The 12926-nt window shown below is 46.2% G+C and overlaps 1 protein-coding gene across 1 annotated transcript in view; it reads right to left on the reverse strand.

Moving 5' to 3' along the window:
* Positions 1 to 233: 233 nt before the first annotated feature.
* LOC144115426 (acyl-CoA desaturase-like) overlaps positions 234 to 12926 on the reverse strand; it is a 66357-nt gene continuing 53664 nt past the window's right edge. Inside the window, exons 4-5 of the mRNA XM_077649824.1 lie at positions 3881 to 4086; positions 234 to 1878 (exon numbers count right to left, since the gene is read on the reverse strand). Coding sequence (XP_077505950.1) covers positions 1365 to 1878; positions 3881 to 4086 — 720 coding nt within the window. The 3' untranslated portion in view covers positions 234 to 1364. The remainder of the gene's footprint in view (positions 1879 to 3880; positions 4087 to 12926) is intronic.

Below are 12926 nucleotides of genomic sequence, written 5' to 3' on the forward strand. Positions count from 1 at the left end.
CTCTAGCGTATGTAACCCGTTATTGCGCTCCGATATGCCACCATTTAGTTTAAGTGTTCACATATTTTTTAGCGCAAGAGCTTTTCTGAAATTGCAAAATAAGACGCTGAATAAAAAGTTAGGTTTTATGGAGTTAAGTTCTCTCTTTATTTTGTGGATTGTACAAAGCATGAATATATACAGAACGATTTATGAAGGACAGAAAATGGAAATAAACTGGAGCCCGTACCGCTCGCAGCGATCGCTGTTTCCAAAGTTGTGTTTGGAAACACTTTTGAAGATACAGAACAAGGTCACCGAGAAAAAGTTTTATCATGGTCACGACAGGCGCAAGCAATATCTGCATTTAAAACTGCAGCTAAAGTACTGAATTTGAAAATGTTCCGCGAAAAAAAAAAGAACATTTTTTTAGAACACAAAAAAATAATACAGTATGATATTAAATGAGAAGAATGAATAATACAAAAATGCGTTTACTATTTACCTGCGCAAGTTGCAACGCGACATCTTTTTGGCGTGCAAAGATCGCCAACATGCGCTTCGCGGTCGAAATAATAATAAAAAGGAACAAGCAGGGCCTGATGGCAGACGCTGCGAATGCGTCCTTCTGCTGTACTCGTACTATTACTCTAAATTGTACAACTTTTTTAGACAACTCATTCGTACTTCCTATATATTTATCCAGTGAACAATTTTACATGCGCCTGTGCTCCCAACCTCGTTTCACAAAAGTTCTGGTCCTGAGTTTGAAACAACTACAAGCTAAATTCTACTTTCTGTCTCCTGTCCTTTTTATGCCGCTGGTAGGTGCGCGAACAGTATACTACGAAGTGATGAAGAATAGTCCGGGAGATATTCAAAAGAGATTACGGTTGCGTCGAAGCAACGAGGGTACCTTTCAAACACAACACAAAAGAACAAAGAAACGTGCACACAGTTGACAGGACGGATGCCATCAGTGTCCGTCCTGTCCGCTGTGTGTCTTCTTTCGAGCTGCTGTTGAAGTGCCCAGTTAAGCGCATACTGAACTTTTGCTGCAGCGAAAGTACAAGACAGCATAAAGAAAACGAACCACACAAAGTATTTTCACACACTGTCCCGGCATCTCTGGTTGTTCTTCTGCTAAGTTGTGCGTTTACACTCCAGATGAGCCCTATTGTTGCACTGCGCTGCTATTACAAACACGGCGAGGGCGCAACGAATCATTCACGTATAGAGCAACCTTAGACACGCATGAATGCCGAGAAACCTGCTCTTCCACAAGACACACTTGTCCATCGAGTAGTGGCAGTTCAATAGTCTCACAGGGCGTACACTTGTACAGCTGACCAACCAGCCTTTCCTTTCCTGGAGGTCTTGTGGCTTTAACCCTGGCTCGTGCTGGTTACCGCCGGTGTAGTTGTCGTCGCATTGTTTTCTGTCGCCACCGCAGCCATCTTGCGGAACCTCCTGGGCAGGCGAGTTCCGTCTCCGGTCCTTAGCTTCCGCGCTAAGACGGCCTCCTTAGAGACGGTCTTCAGGTCGTACGCCTGGCCCAGCTTGGCCATGATGTCGATGAACATGGTGCTCATGTTTAGCCGCCACCCCAGTTCGCTGGTTGAGTAGTCCCAGGGGAAGGTGTGGTGGAAGTTGTGGAATCCCTCACCGACCGCGAAGAAGGACACCCAGGGTGTCTCCGTGGGAGAGATGCTTTTGTCGTACGGCTTGGTGCCCCAAAGGTGGGCGAAGCTGTTCACTGACCAGGTGAAGTTGAGCGACAGGATGAGGCGCAGCATGGTGACCGTGCAGAAAGCGTTCCAGTATGACTCACCCCACAGCCAAGCCGGAAGGACGGTGGGCAGATAGAAGGAGAAGAGCATCACCAGGCGCATGTAGTACCTGCACAGTGAGAAACGAGAGCCGAACGAGCCGCGATGGGGATGTGTGGATAAATGTGAGTGTCGCGTTTTGGTGGGGTCATTTTGTTTCTCCTCAATAATACGGTAAGTGGCGCAAAACTGGAGTGTACCGAAAAAAAAAACAGACAGCTAGGACCAGCGCTGTTTTAGGGCTGTGCGCTCCTCAGTTGGCCACATTTATTTTGTGCGGCTTAAGAGTTTCTTCAAGAGTGAGCGACACTAAGATAGTATCTTAAATTCGCGTTAGGTGATGCTATTAGTACCAAGATTTTCGCGCTTTGGACACATTTTACTCCTCTTTTTTGTATCCTTGGGAATAGAATGAGGAAAGAATTTTATTCCATGAGGAACATCAACAGATAACAGCTGCCGTTAACATACTAGAGTTAGATATCGCGGCGTAATGCTTAGTTGACAGAAGCATAATACGAAAAGGAAATAAACAAATGCTCCCCTGTCTGCAGCTTGCACATATTTCATTGAAGGAAGCGCAACTTTATCAACGGTATTAATTCCAGTAGTATATAAAAAATCGGTAACGATGCAGGCACATCGCCAGTCAGAATAGTTATCCCGACTTTAATTAAAGAATCAGAGATAGGCTTTTTTTTGCGAACCATTTCATAAGTGCTCTGCTTCATTTGCTTGGGTAAATGCATATTATATTTTCTCTTCATATTTAATATACTGGTTGCAATTTTAAAATTTGCCGTCGACTACACAACTCTAAAATTGCATTTACTAATTATTTTTGTAGCAGACCTAGCTATTACGCGCGTAATGTACTGCGCCGGCTATGTGTATACTGTCTGCTGCTTCTTGCCCCGTTTTATATTTTTACTGTAACTGACGCGCAGCCCTGAGAACTCATTGTTCTTGTGCGAAGGCTACGACAGGACATGTGTGAGCACAATCATGCTCTGAGGAGTTACGGGAAAACAAAAATTGAAATCAGTGAGGGGCGCAGCAACTAAGAAATGAACAAAAAGAAAGTCAGCCGAATTGCAAACCTGGATTTTATATTTACAAAGCTAGCTTTTATATGTGTGCTTTCCCAAGTGCTCAAAGAACGGCGCCTCTCTCGGTGGCACATTTTCGCCATGGAAGCCCAAACAACCTTGTCCTGGAGGAAGACATCGTATCACCCGCTCGCCTACGCTTGCACTTTTCCTGCTCTTTTTACCGCAAGCTCTTATCGTCTCGTCTCGAAAAGCCGACGCGAGCTCACAAACTTAAGTGCCAGCCTTTAAAGTTCCACCTTTGGCGCCTGTTACGCTCAGGAGCTTTCTCCACTGGCGCGCTTTCCAAATCCTTTCCTCTTTTTATTTTGTACTCGACCGCGTAAGCGAGGCGGACCGACGACTTAGTCAAAGTTTCATTATTCGGTAGAAATTCACAGCACAAGGAGCATTGCAGGGAAATAGGGCTGACCAGGTTTTAATTTTTCACTGTCAAGAAGAGGCGTGGCCGGACCGCCTGAAACAACCGCTGTCTCACTTGGAGGGGCCAGGAAGTGCCATGTCAACGATGTTTTTAAAATAACTAAGCAGAGGCACAGAGCACACAAAAGTGTTTGCGCAGACGCGCACGCACACTATAATACATCCATGCAGACATGTCCTGTCATTCATGCTGAAATTTTGTTTCTGATTTATTTTTCAGTACTTTATAAAGCGACAGTTTCTTAATCCTCCCTCAGGTGTCGCCTTTCGAATGCCAAGGCATCTTTACTTGCAGAAGTTCTGCATTTTTTTTTACACATCCGGTTGGCCTGCACGTTATTCCTATACTTCTGTGCTTTTTAGTTCTTCACAAACTGGACTGGTGCATTCTCAACGCCACATAACAAAAAAAAGAAAGCTTCTCTGAAATCAGCGTCCATTTGTCAGCGCCCTTGCAATGCACACATCCTAAAGGTAAACCTCTGCAAGGCAGCTGCAAGAGAAACCGCAAGAATCATTGATTGCGAGACAGACGCTTACTGCTTCTGGAATCTGGCCACCGGGTCAGCCATAATGTCGCTGCAGTCAATGTGCTTTCCCTTCTCGGTCACATCCGGGTGCTTTCGGCACATGAGCCACCCGACGTGCGCGAAGAAGAAGCCGCGGTTCACGTTGTGCGGGTCAGCGTCGGTCTCGGAATACTTGTGGTGGACGCGGTGGTCGCGCACCCATTCATAAAGGTCATTCTGCAAAGAAGCGGGATTTTTGAAACGAGTACCATAGGTACAGTACCATACAAGTGGACATGCTTGATCCTATAACAGAGGACCTACCACATTTGCCGCCGCAGACAGGTATATCGCTAGCGTACACTTTCAAGGTTACGTTTTGCAATCAAGCTCATAAATAATCCTGAAATCAGAAGAACCGACAGCCCTCTCCGTACTTGAGTTGAACGAGTACCGAAAGCGACATTTGGAGGTCACGGGTCCGGTCCTCATTAGAGGGACGCCGCCGCGGTGGCTAAGCGGTTATGGCGCTCGGCTGCTGGCCCGAAAGACGTTGGTTCGATCCCGGCCGCAGCGGTCGAATTTCGATGGAGGTGAAATTCTAGAGGCCCGTGTACTGTGCGATGTCAGTGCACGTTAAAGAAATCCAGGTGGTCGAAATTTCCGGAGACCTTCACTACGGCGTCCCTCATAGCCCGAGTAGCTTTGGTACGTTAAACCCCCATGAACCAAACCATCATTAGAGTGACGCGTTGTCTCTCTTTCTACGACACTTTCTGAGAAATTATCTACGAACTTACATTGATAACGCAACTGCTTTCTCTCCTTAAATAAACCACCACCACCATCATCATCATCATCATCATCATCATCATCATCATCATCATCAGCCTGCAGGGCACTGCAGGGCAAATGCCTCTCCCATGTCTCTCAAATGAACCCTCTCCTTTGCCAGCTGCGCCCACCCTATGCCTGCAAACTTCTTAATCTCATCCGCCCACCTAAGCTTCTGCCAGCCCCTGCTACGCTTGCCTTCTCTTGGAATCCACTCCGTTAGCGTTAATGACCTGCTGTTATCTTGCCTTCGTATTACATGCACTGCCATAGCCAATTTCTTCCTCTTGATTTCGACTAGGATGTCATTAACCCGCGTTTGTTCCCCCAACCACTCTGCACGCTTCCGGTCTCTTAACGCTACACCTATCATTTTTCTTTCCATCGCTCGCTGAGTTCTCCTTTAACTTAAGCTGGACCCTTTTCGTTAGCCTCCACGTTTCTGCCCCGCAGGTAAGTGCCAGTAAGATAAAGCTGTTGTACACTTTTCTCTTGAGGGATATTGGTAAACTGCTATTCATGATCTGAGAGAACCTGTCATATGCGCTCACCCCATTCTTATCCTTCTAGTTATTTCCCCTCTCACGATCCGGATCAGCTGTCACTGCCTGGCCTAAGTCTTCACCACCTCCAGCACCTCGCTGCCAATTGTAAACTGTTGTTTCCTTGCTAGACTGTTGAACATTACTTTGGTTTTCTGCATGTTATTTTTAGACCAAGCGTACTGCTCTGTCTGTCTAACTCATTGATCATTGTTTTGGCGCATCATAGCCATAGTTGCTTTTGCGCCATTAAAATCAATATAACTAACTAACATTGATAATTGTTTGCAGTTCATCTCCTGAGTGACTCAGCAACGCAATGTCATCAGTGAATCGCGGATTATTTAGGTATTCTTCATTAAATCTTATCCCCAACTGTTCCCAATTCAGGCCTCGGAATACCTCCTTTTAAAAAGCGTTGAATAGCATTGGCGAGATCGTGTCTCCTTGCCTGACGCCCTTTTTTATTGGAATTTTATTGCTGACTTTATGGAGGACTATGGTAGCTGTGCAGTTGCTATAGATATCTTCCAGTATTTTGACACAAGGCTCTTCTTCACCCTCATTCCGCAATGCCTGTATGACTGCTGAGGTTTCCACTGAGTCTAATGTTTTCCCGTAGTCAATGAAGGCTATATACATATAGGGTTTGGTTATATTCTGCGCATTTCTCTATCACCTGACTGATTGTGTGAATATGATCTATTTGGAATATCTATTACGAAACTCGTGCTGATCATTTGGTTGATTAAGGTCCAAGGTTGCCCTGACTCGATTAGCGATTACCTTAGTAAATGCCTCGTAAACACCAATAAAAAACTTTCCTACGCTTGTCTTTGTTTCGATGGCTGTTGGCTAATTCAGTACTGAACCCTAATGCCCTCTTTACTTGCGTGACAGCTGAATGATTAATGCAGGCGCCAGATATGGCTGTCTTTACGTCGTAGGTAGCGTAATAGGGTCGGTTATAAATTTTATTCTTTGCATTTTGCAACTCTTTCGGGGATTCTACTAAGCCGCTCAACTAATGCCGTTCCCAATTAGATTAGAGTCGTTGATCATTAAGGTCTCGCCTAGCGCCAGGTTGGCCTTGTTAATGGACTAGCAACGGGACGGGGCGAAGGCGGTGCCAAGCTCCCGTGCTATTCGAGACAGCTTCCCTACCCAGCCGTATACACAGGGTGTTTCACCTAAGATTTTACAAAACTTTTAAAAATAGGCTTTCTGAGATAGAAGAGCCCTTCTTTAGCATAGCATTGTAAGCGATGTAGCACACTCGAATACAGCTAAGATGTTCTAACTGACTGGCTGGTTAACTAATATTAAATAGCTAACTTTTTAACTATTAGTTTTAGGCTCTTAAATTATTGAGAGGCGGGTAGCCCACCGTAAGTAATATCCATATCAGTTTTTAGAATTTCGAAAACGCAGTTACCTCGGCGCTGTGGCCATACTAATTTTAGCTACATCGAGCCAAAATAGATGCGCTTTCGAGTAGCTTGCAGGCAAAGCAATCGCTCCAGTGCATGTAACTCGTCGAAATAGCCGAAATTTGTTGAACCACAGCGCCGAGGATAACCACGTTTTCCAAAGTATAAAAACTGATATGCTAATGGCGGGGGCTTCCCGAATCTTCATAATTAGGGACCCTGACAGTAATAGTTAAAATTTAACTATTCAATATTAGTTAAAAAGCTTGGTAGCTAGCACGTCTTAGCTGTATTGTTACGTACTGCACCGCTGACACTGCTACGCCGAAAACAGTGCTGTTCTAACTCAAAAAGCCTATATTTAAAAACTGTGTAAAGTCTTAGGTAGAACACCCTGTATAAGGTTGTCGCTAATATTAATGAATCCTTTTTTTAATATTTGGCGGATTCCTTAAACATTGTGCTAGTGTTATCCAATCTCTGTACTCACCCACTTTAGGCACATATGTCCAGCATCGATAATGATAATGTTTTTTGGGAAGGATGCATCCCATTTAATGAGACGCATGTCAGCCGATATGTTCAATTGCACAGAATACGCACCTCGCAATTTTCAGAAAAATTGGAATAAAAGGTTCAGGGTTTGGTAGTGTGCTAGTAACGTGGCGCAGCCACATGGAAGACTTCTTTGTCGAGGCGTGAAGAAGCACGCCTGTAACTTTGGAGTCGTATAGCCGGGCACCACAAGCTGTGCCGGCACTTAGGTGCTGATAAGGGCAGTTTTTCAAGTCAATCTGCTCGCAAATTTTGCAAGGATGGTGTATCCTTGAGGTAAAGAAGTAGCCGATTTTTTATCTCGGTACACGAGAATGAAACTTTCACGTTGCTAAATGCGATAAGATTTCTAGCAAGCCAACCTTAGAACTACTGTGTTGCACGACATGCCTACATGTAAGGTCGTGCCGTAGCTTTCACACATTTTTGCATTCGCTAAACGACAAAAGCAGTGAGGGCTTATCCTGTTTAAAGATATATGCTCATAAACATGTTCTCCTTTTCTCTCATGGAAGAAAACCAGCCAGTCTAAAGGAATGAGTTGTTTAAGAGAAGCATGTCCAACATTCTCGTAGAAAATTCTTGAGAATTAGAAAATTGTAACATACTCTTATGAAAATATTGAAGATAATGGTCCATACTTCTGATATGTAGCAAAGTCTTCTTTCAAAGTGTTTCCATCGATCGCATCGATCGGCTAAGACTGCCACAGAAAACCAGTGGGGAACCCTTTTGACGACAGCAAAAACGTTAGTAGAAAAAAAAAATGCAAGACTGCCGTCATGTGATCTGCGGATATATGATTGTAAAAGTGAGTGAGATCTTACATTATATGAAAAAAACTGCGTTCACAAAAGGTTTCCCGCTAAAAAAACCTTTTGTCCGGAATTATTCGGTATGTTGAGTTGTTTCTTTTTTTTCTTTCTGGCATGCAATTGGTAACATTACTGAACTATTTCATTGCAGATTGTATTCTGCATTTCGCGCCGTAGCTTTGCTTTGTACACTGTGTTTTGAGTTCATGTACGATTTTTCCGCTCCACGAAAATAAATAGCAGGCGCCACTTTTGGGCGCCGACCTCCATTATTTGCTCATCTAAGCAGCAAAGGGAATCAGCCAGCGATGGCCTCTTAATGTATTTTCAGTTGCGGAACGAAGCCATCATATCCCAACAGAATTGAACGACGAAGGACTGCCAGAGACGCAGGAATGGCTTATGAAGAATGTGTCACAGGTTCTTCGATGCTCCTACTGGTGAGTGCGAATGCACCTGCCGCGGCTCGTAGTGGTGAGAACAGGCAAAACTGACGGGAATCTGGCCAGCATAAAACGACCAGTATCGAGCAATAGAGGACATGCATGTTAAAGAACAGCAATAATAAGTGACAACTAACCCTGGCCTTAAAGCCTTCCCAGCGTAACTGCTCCCTATCTGATTAAATAAGCGAGAAAGTGCATTTCAGCAACTGCTATCCTAGCTGTTGGTAGCGGTGGCTCTGCTGCTGTCACGTTCGGCTGCTGAGCCCGAGCTCACGGATCCGAGCACGTGCATGGCGGCAGGATTTAGATGGGGGCCTAATAAAGGAGCGTACATGTGCTGAGTGCTCGGTGCAAGGCAGATGAAGGCATGAGACCGAATTTGATCCGGAGCGCACCATAACGTTATGCGTCATTGTGTGAGCATGGGTTGAGCGCGTAAAAATGCGGCTATATTGTTTTTATTACCTCTTTATATTTGTTGAAACCGTGAACGCGTCTGTGCTCTTGAATGCGCTTTACTGTCATATGCGCTATATAAAAAAAAAAACCCGAGCGGGCAGTTCTTCCTTGCTTGCGCGCATGAGCTCGTTCTGCAACTGAATGATGATTCATAGCGTACAGAATACACAGGACACAACACAAGCGCTTTAGAATACACAGGACACAACACAAGCGCTTTAGAATACACAGGACACAACTCCTGTGCGCTATGAATCATCATGCTAATTACCCACTAGCCCGAACCCTGACCCTTCTAAGTTCTGCAACTGACAGGCGCCTTTTTGTGCTAATAATTCTGGCAGTGTTTGCCTCTGCGTTCTACGACCTGTGTGCTTAGCTGGCACCGTGAACATATTTTCCCCGGGAGCAGCCACAGCGTAGCCCATGTCGTCCAGTTGATCGACAGCAAAGTGCTGCGAAAAACGCTAAAATAGCGATCAGGGACAGGAGGAAGCTAGCTCGCGCTGTCAACGCTTGCGCCCGCATGTTCGAGCCGCGCGTGTCTTCTCTTTGTCCTGCTATCAGTGGGTCATCTACACGCGCTCACGCTCAAATCAACTAAGGGTCGTCCTTGACGTGCACGGTTACTTTGGCTGTCTTACCTGACATGCATCTTAGAACAATGTCTTTTTGGCCCTCAGCGACGGGCTTCCTTTGTTTAATTTTTTTTAACCCGCGATTATTGCTTATTTACTCCGAGTGGTGTTTAAGTGCTTCATATCTCATCCAAACTCTTTTTGTGGTCCGAGTTATCGTACGGCCATAAAGCCTGACGAAAGCGTATGTAAGCTGGCACTGAGTGAGCAATAGAGGTAGGGAGCTTGCCGCGCGACACTAGCGCCGCTCCCAGCATCTAGCGAGTAAATGTGGAAGCAACACGCCACGCAGGCACCAAGCGCGCGACCGTTTTCAGATCAGTGCGATGCGCGACGATGCGGTGAGTGCGCGTGAAGCCAGTCAGGCATGCGCAGTGGCAGGTGTACGCCCGCGCCTGTCATTTCGAGGTGGCTTACCGCGGAAGAGCGGCGCGCGATGCTGGGAATAGTAGCACGAACGCGGCAGTTGCGACTGTTTGGCGCGATATCTGAAGTGGGCCCGCGAGCGTTAACACGCCACGAAATCCGCCACTGCCTTATTAGAAACGACCGCAACAGCGAAGCTATGATCAGTTAGAGACGCGGAAGGACCGTCGTTGAGAATCTACCCGTTTCCAGAAAACTGTTCCCAGAAGCAGAAGCAGCAAGCACCGGGCCGACGGGGAGATCTGTAAAAAAACGTGAGACTATCGAGGTCGGCGCAACTGTTTGGTTTGATGCCTTTTCCCGGTTCGTATCTTCAAAAAATAAACCATATTGATGGCCCTGTTGCGCGTATGAGGATGTATAGTGGCTGTTAGCAACGCAAACTTGAAGACGCTGCTTAAGAAAGAAGGCCACTCTATGTGGAACGGTAGCAGAGGTTTGAACTAGAAGGTACTGCATCACAAAAAAGTCGCACTGTCGCATTAAACAGAAGGACTTAAACATGGGTTTGTAGGGAAGCACAAGCAAAAAACATCGAGCATGCCGTGTCATATATGCTTGCGCTTACTATTAACTCATAAGGTCTTCTTTTTGTACCATGCAAAATGAAAACAAACAGCCGCCGTGGCTCAATGGCTTTGATGTTCGGTTGCTGATTCCGAGATAGCTGTGCCGAATCCCGACCGCGGCGGCCACATTGAAAAATAATGCAAAAATTCCCGTGTGCTGTGCAATGTTAGCGGACGTTATAAAATCCCACATGGTCTAAATTAATCCGGAGCCCTCCACTTCAGCGTCCCCCCTTGCCCATGTGTAGCTAGGGTCGTTAAACCTCACGCGCCACTACTACCGCAACATCACAACTGTTAGTACTGGAGGGGCTTCATGGAGCGAAGTGCTGTAGCGCAATCTCTTCTGCCAATCAGGTTTACTCCTGGGCGATGCCTGCAGTGAAGCTGCAACGTTACTCTGAGATAGAGGAGTGGGCGCGAGTGAAGTACTTTAAAACATTAAGTTCAGGCCCCGTTTGCAGAAACTGAGAGGCTTGGTATGGAGTAGTGTGTATCCTGAACAGTGCGGCCTCTGCTAAGTGCGATTCCACTGGTTCGGCTCCGGTGGTCGCACTGCGATGGTGACCAAATTCAGGCACACCATTGTTTTTACGTCTTGACGGCGTCGAAAAAGTTTACAGTCTACATGACTGCTGCGTCCCGAACTGTCGGAACAGCTCGTTAGAATGTAAAAAGCGATTAGTTGGACTCAACGTGAGCGTGTGCGGGCCACTTGTGTTATTGGCATGGCCATGGTGCACTTTTAAAAAGCGGGAGTCAAGTAGCACTGTACAGCTTCAACGTAGCCTTATAGGTCGCGCTTAGATGAATATTGATTACTCTGCTGGTAGCCCCGCCTGTATCTTGACTGCAGAAACAAATATATGCCCTCGTGCGATATGCTATGCCGTTGTGGGAAGGGGGATCAGCAGCAATGAGTTTTTGGAGTGAAAGTGGCTTCAGCGGGAATAGTTCATGTCATGGGCTGATGCAGCAATCTCTGCCGTTTTCACTCACTGTCAAGCTGAAGACAAACTTGAAGCTCCTCTCTTGTGGGGATCTTCGTAATCTATGGTATGGTTGTGCGGAATTTTAAAATATACAGAATTTGTACGCAGCAGGCCTCAAAGCCAGACGCGATATGATGGTCTGGCAATTCCCTGCGGTTGTTTGCCACTGACCGGTTTTTCTTCGTCAGACAGGTGTTTTTACGTTGTTCCAGCGCAGAAACGTGCTAGCAACAGCCATAAATCCATCCGCCTAGCTCGTGCTCAAAGGCAGAGCCCCCTATCCGCTAAACGATGGCGCTATAAGAAAGGGAACCTTCCCATGGGTTACCACGCTTGTTATGACTCGAGCCTTCAGTGTTAGGATTAGCCTCAGCTTCACGATTGGTCACAGTGCGCGGTAACGACCACAGACATGGACAAGGGAACAAAAATAAAACGAAGAGAACTCGCGATAGGCAACGTATGCAGAACTTGAATCACAGTTTTCTATTACAACAAACGGTTTCGTGACAGTTCTTAGAAGACTGGGCACGAGCTCCGAGGTTATTAGTAAACTTCAATCAAGTCAGCACACTTCTAAAGGTGTGTTTTTTTTCGTGTTTGAGAAGGATCACTGATAATTAATTGGACTTAATGGTATACACTAAAGCCAAAGAAGACTCTTATAACACATAATTATTTTCACGTTTTCGCGATCACAAGAGGTTCAAGCGCAACACTTAGACCCCGGAGCGTTGGATGCGGTGCTTTCCGCGAGGTCACTTTGAACTCGAGGTAACAGCTATTGCACATGCACTCTTACGTACGCGCGCACGCGCAACGGGAGAATACGCTTCAGCGCCAAAACAGAGACAATAAAAGTCAGCGTTTCCTTCTTCTAGCCAAATCAGCCACCCCAGAAAGGCCAGTTTGAGAAGGTTGACAACAAACGCGGAACGTAGGGGCACAAAAGGAAACAAAATATTGGTGCGCTTCCAGACGATTCCCTCCTTTTTGACGTCATGAAGGAGCACAGCGTGACAGACGGACCATACGCCCCAGGGTGCACGGCCCCGAAGCAGAAGAAGCTTACCAAACTCAGGACGTCAAACCACGGCTTTTCCTTCTGGGCAAATCAACCGCAACAACGCAGACAGCTTCACAAGCTTGACATGCAGTCGTGAAACACAACAAAAAAGGAATCCAGAGGACGGCACGCTCCTAGAAGAATGTCTTCTTCCTGAGCGCATGGTGACAGCTGGGGCGTGTGCGCACCAGGCCCCGAATCGTGCTTCATGCGTGATCTGTCGCAATATCGGTCCGCATTGTCTAATGTTGTCTTTGTGTGCGCGCAACAATCGCGAAGAGCGCTGTCCGTGACGCGGTAGTGAC

This window comes from Amblyomma americanum, chromosome 1, assembly GCF_052857255.1.
Source record: "Amblyomma americanum isolate KBUSLIRL-KWMA chromosome 1, ASM5285725v1, whole genome shotgun sequence".
NCBI classification, from domain to species: Eukaryota; Metazoa; Arthropoda; class Arachnida; order Ixodida; family Ixodidae; genus Amblyomma; species Amblyomma americanum.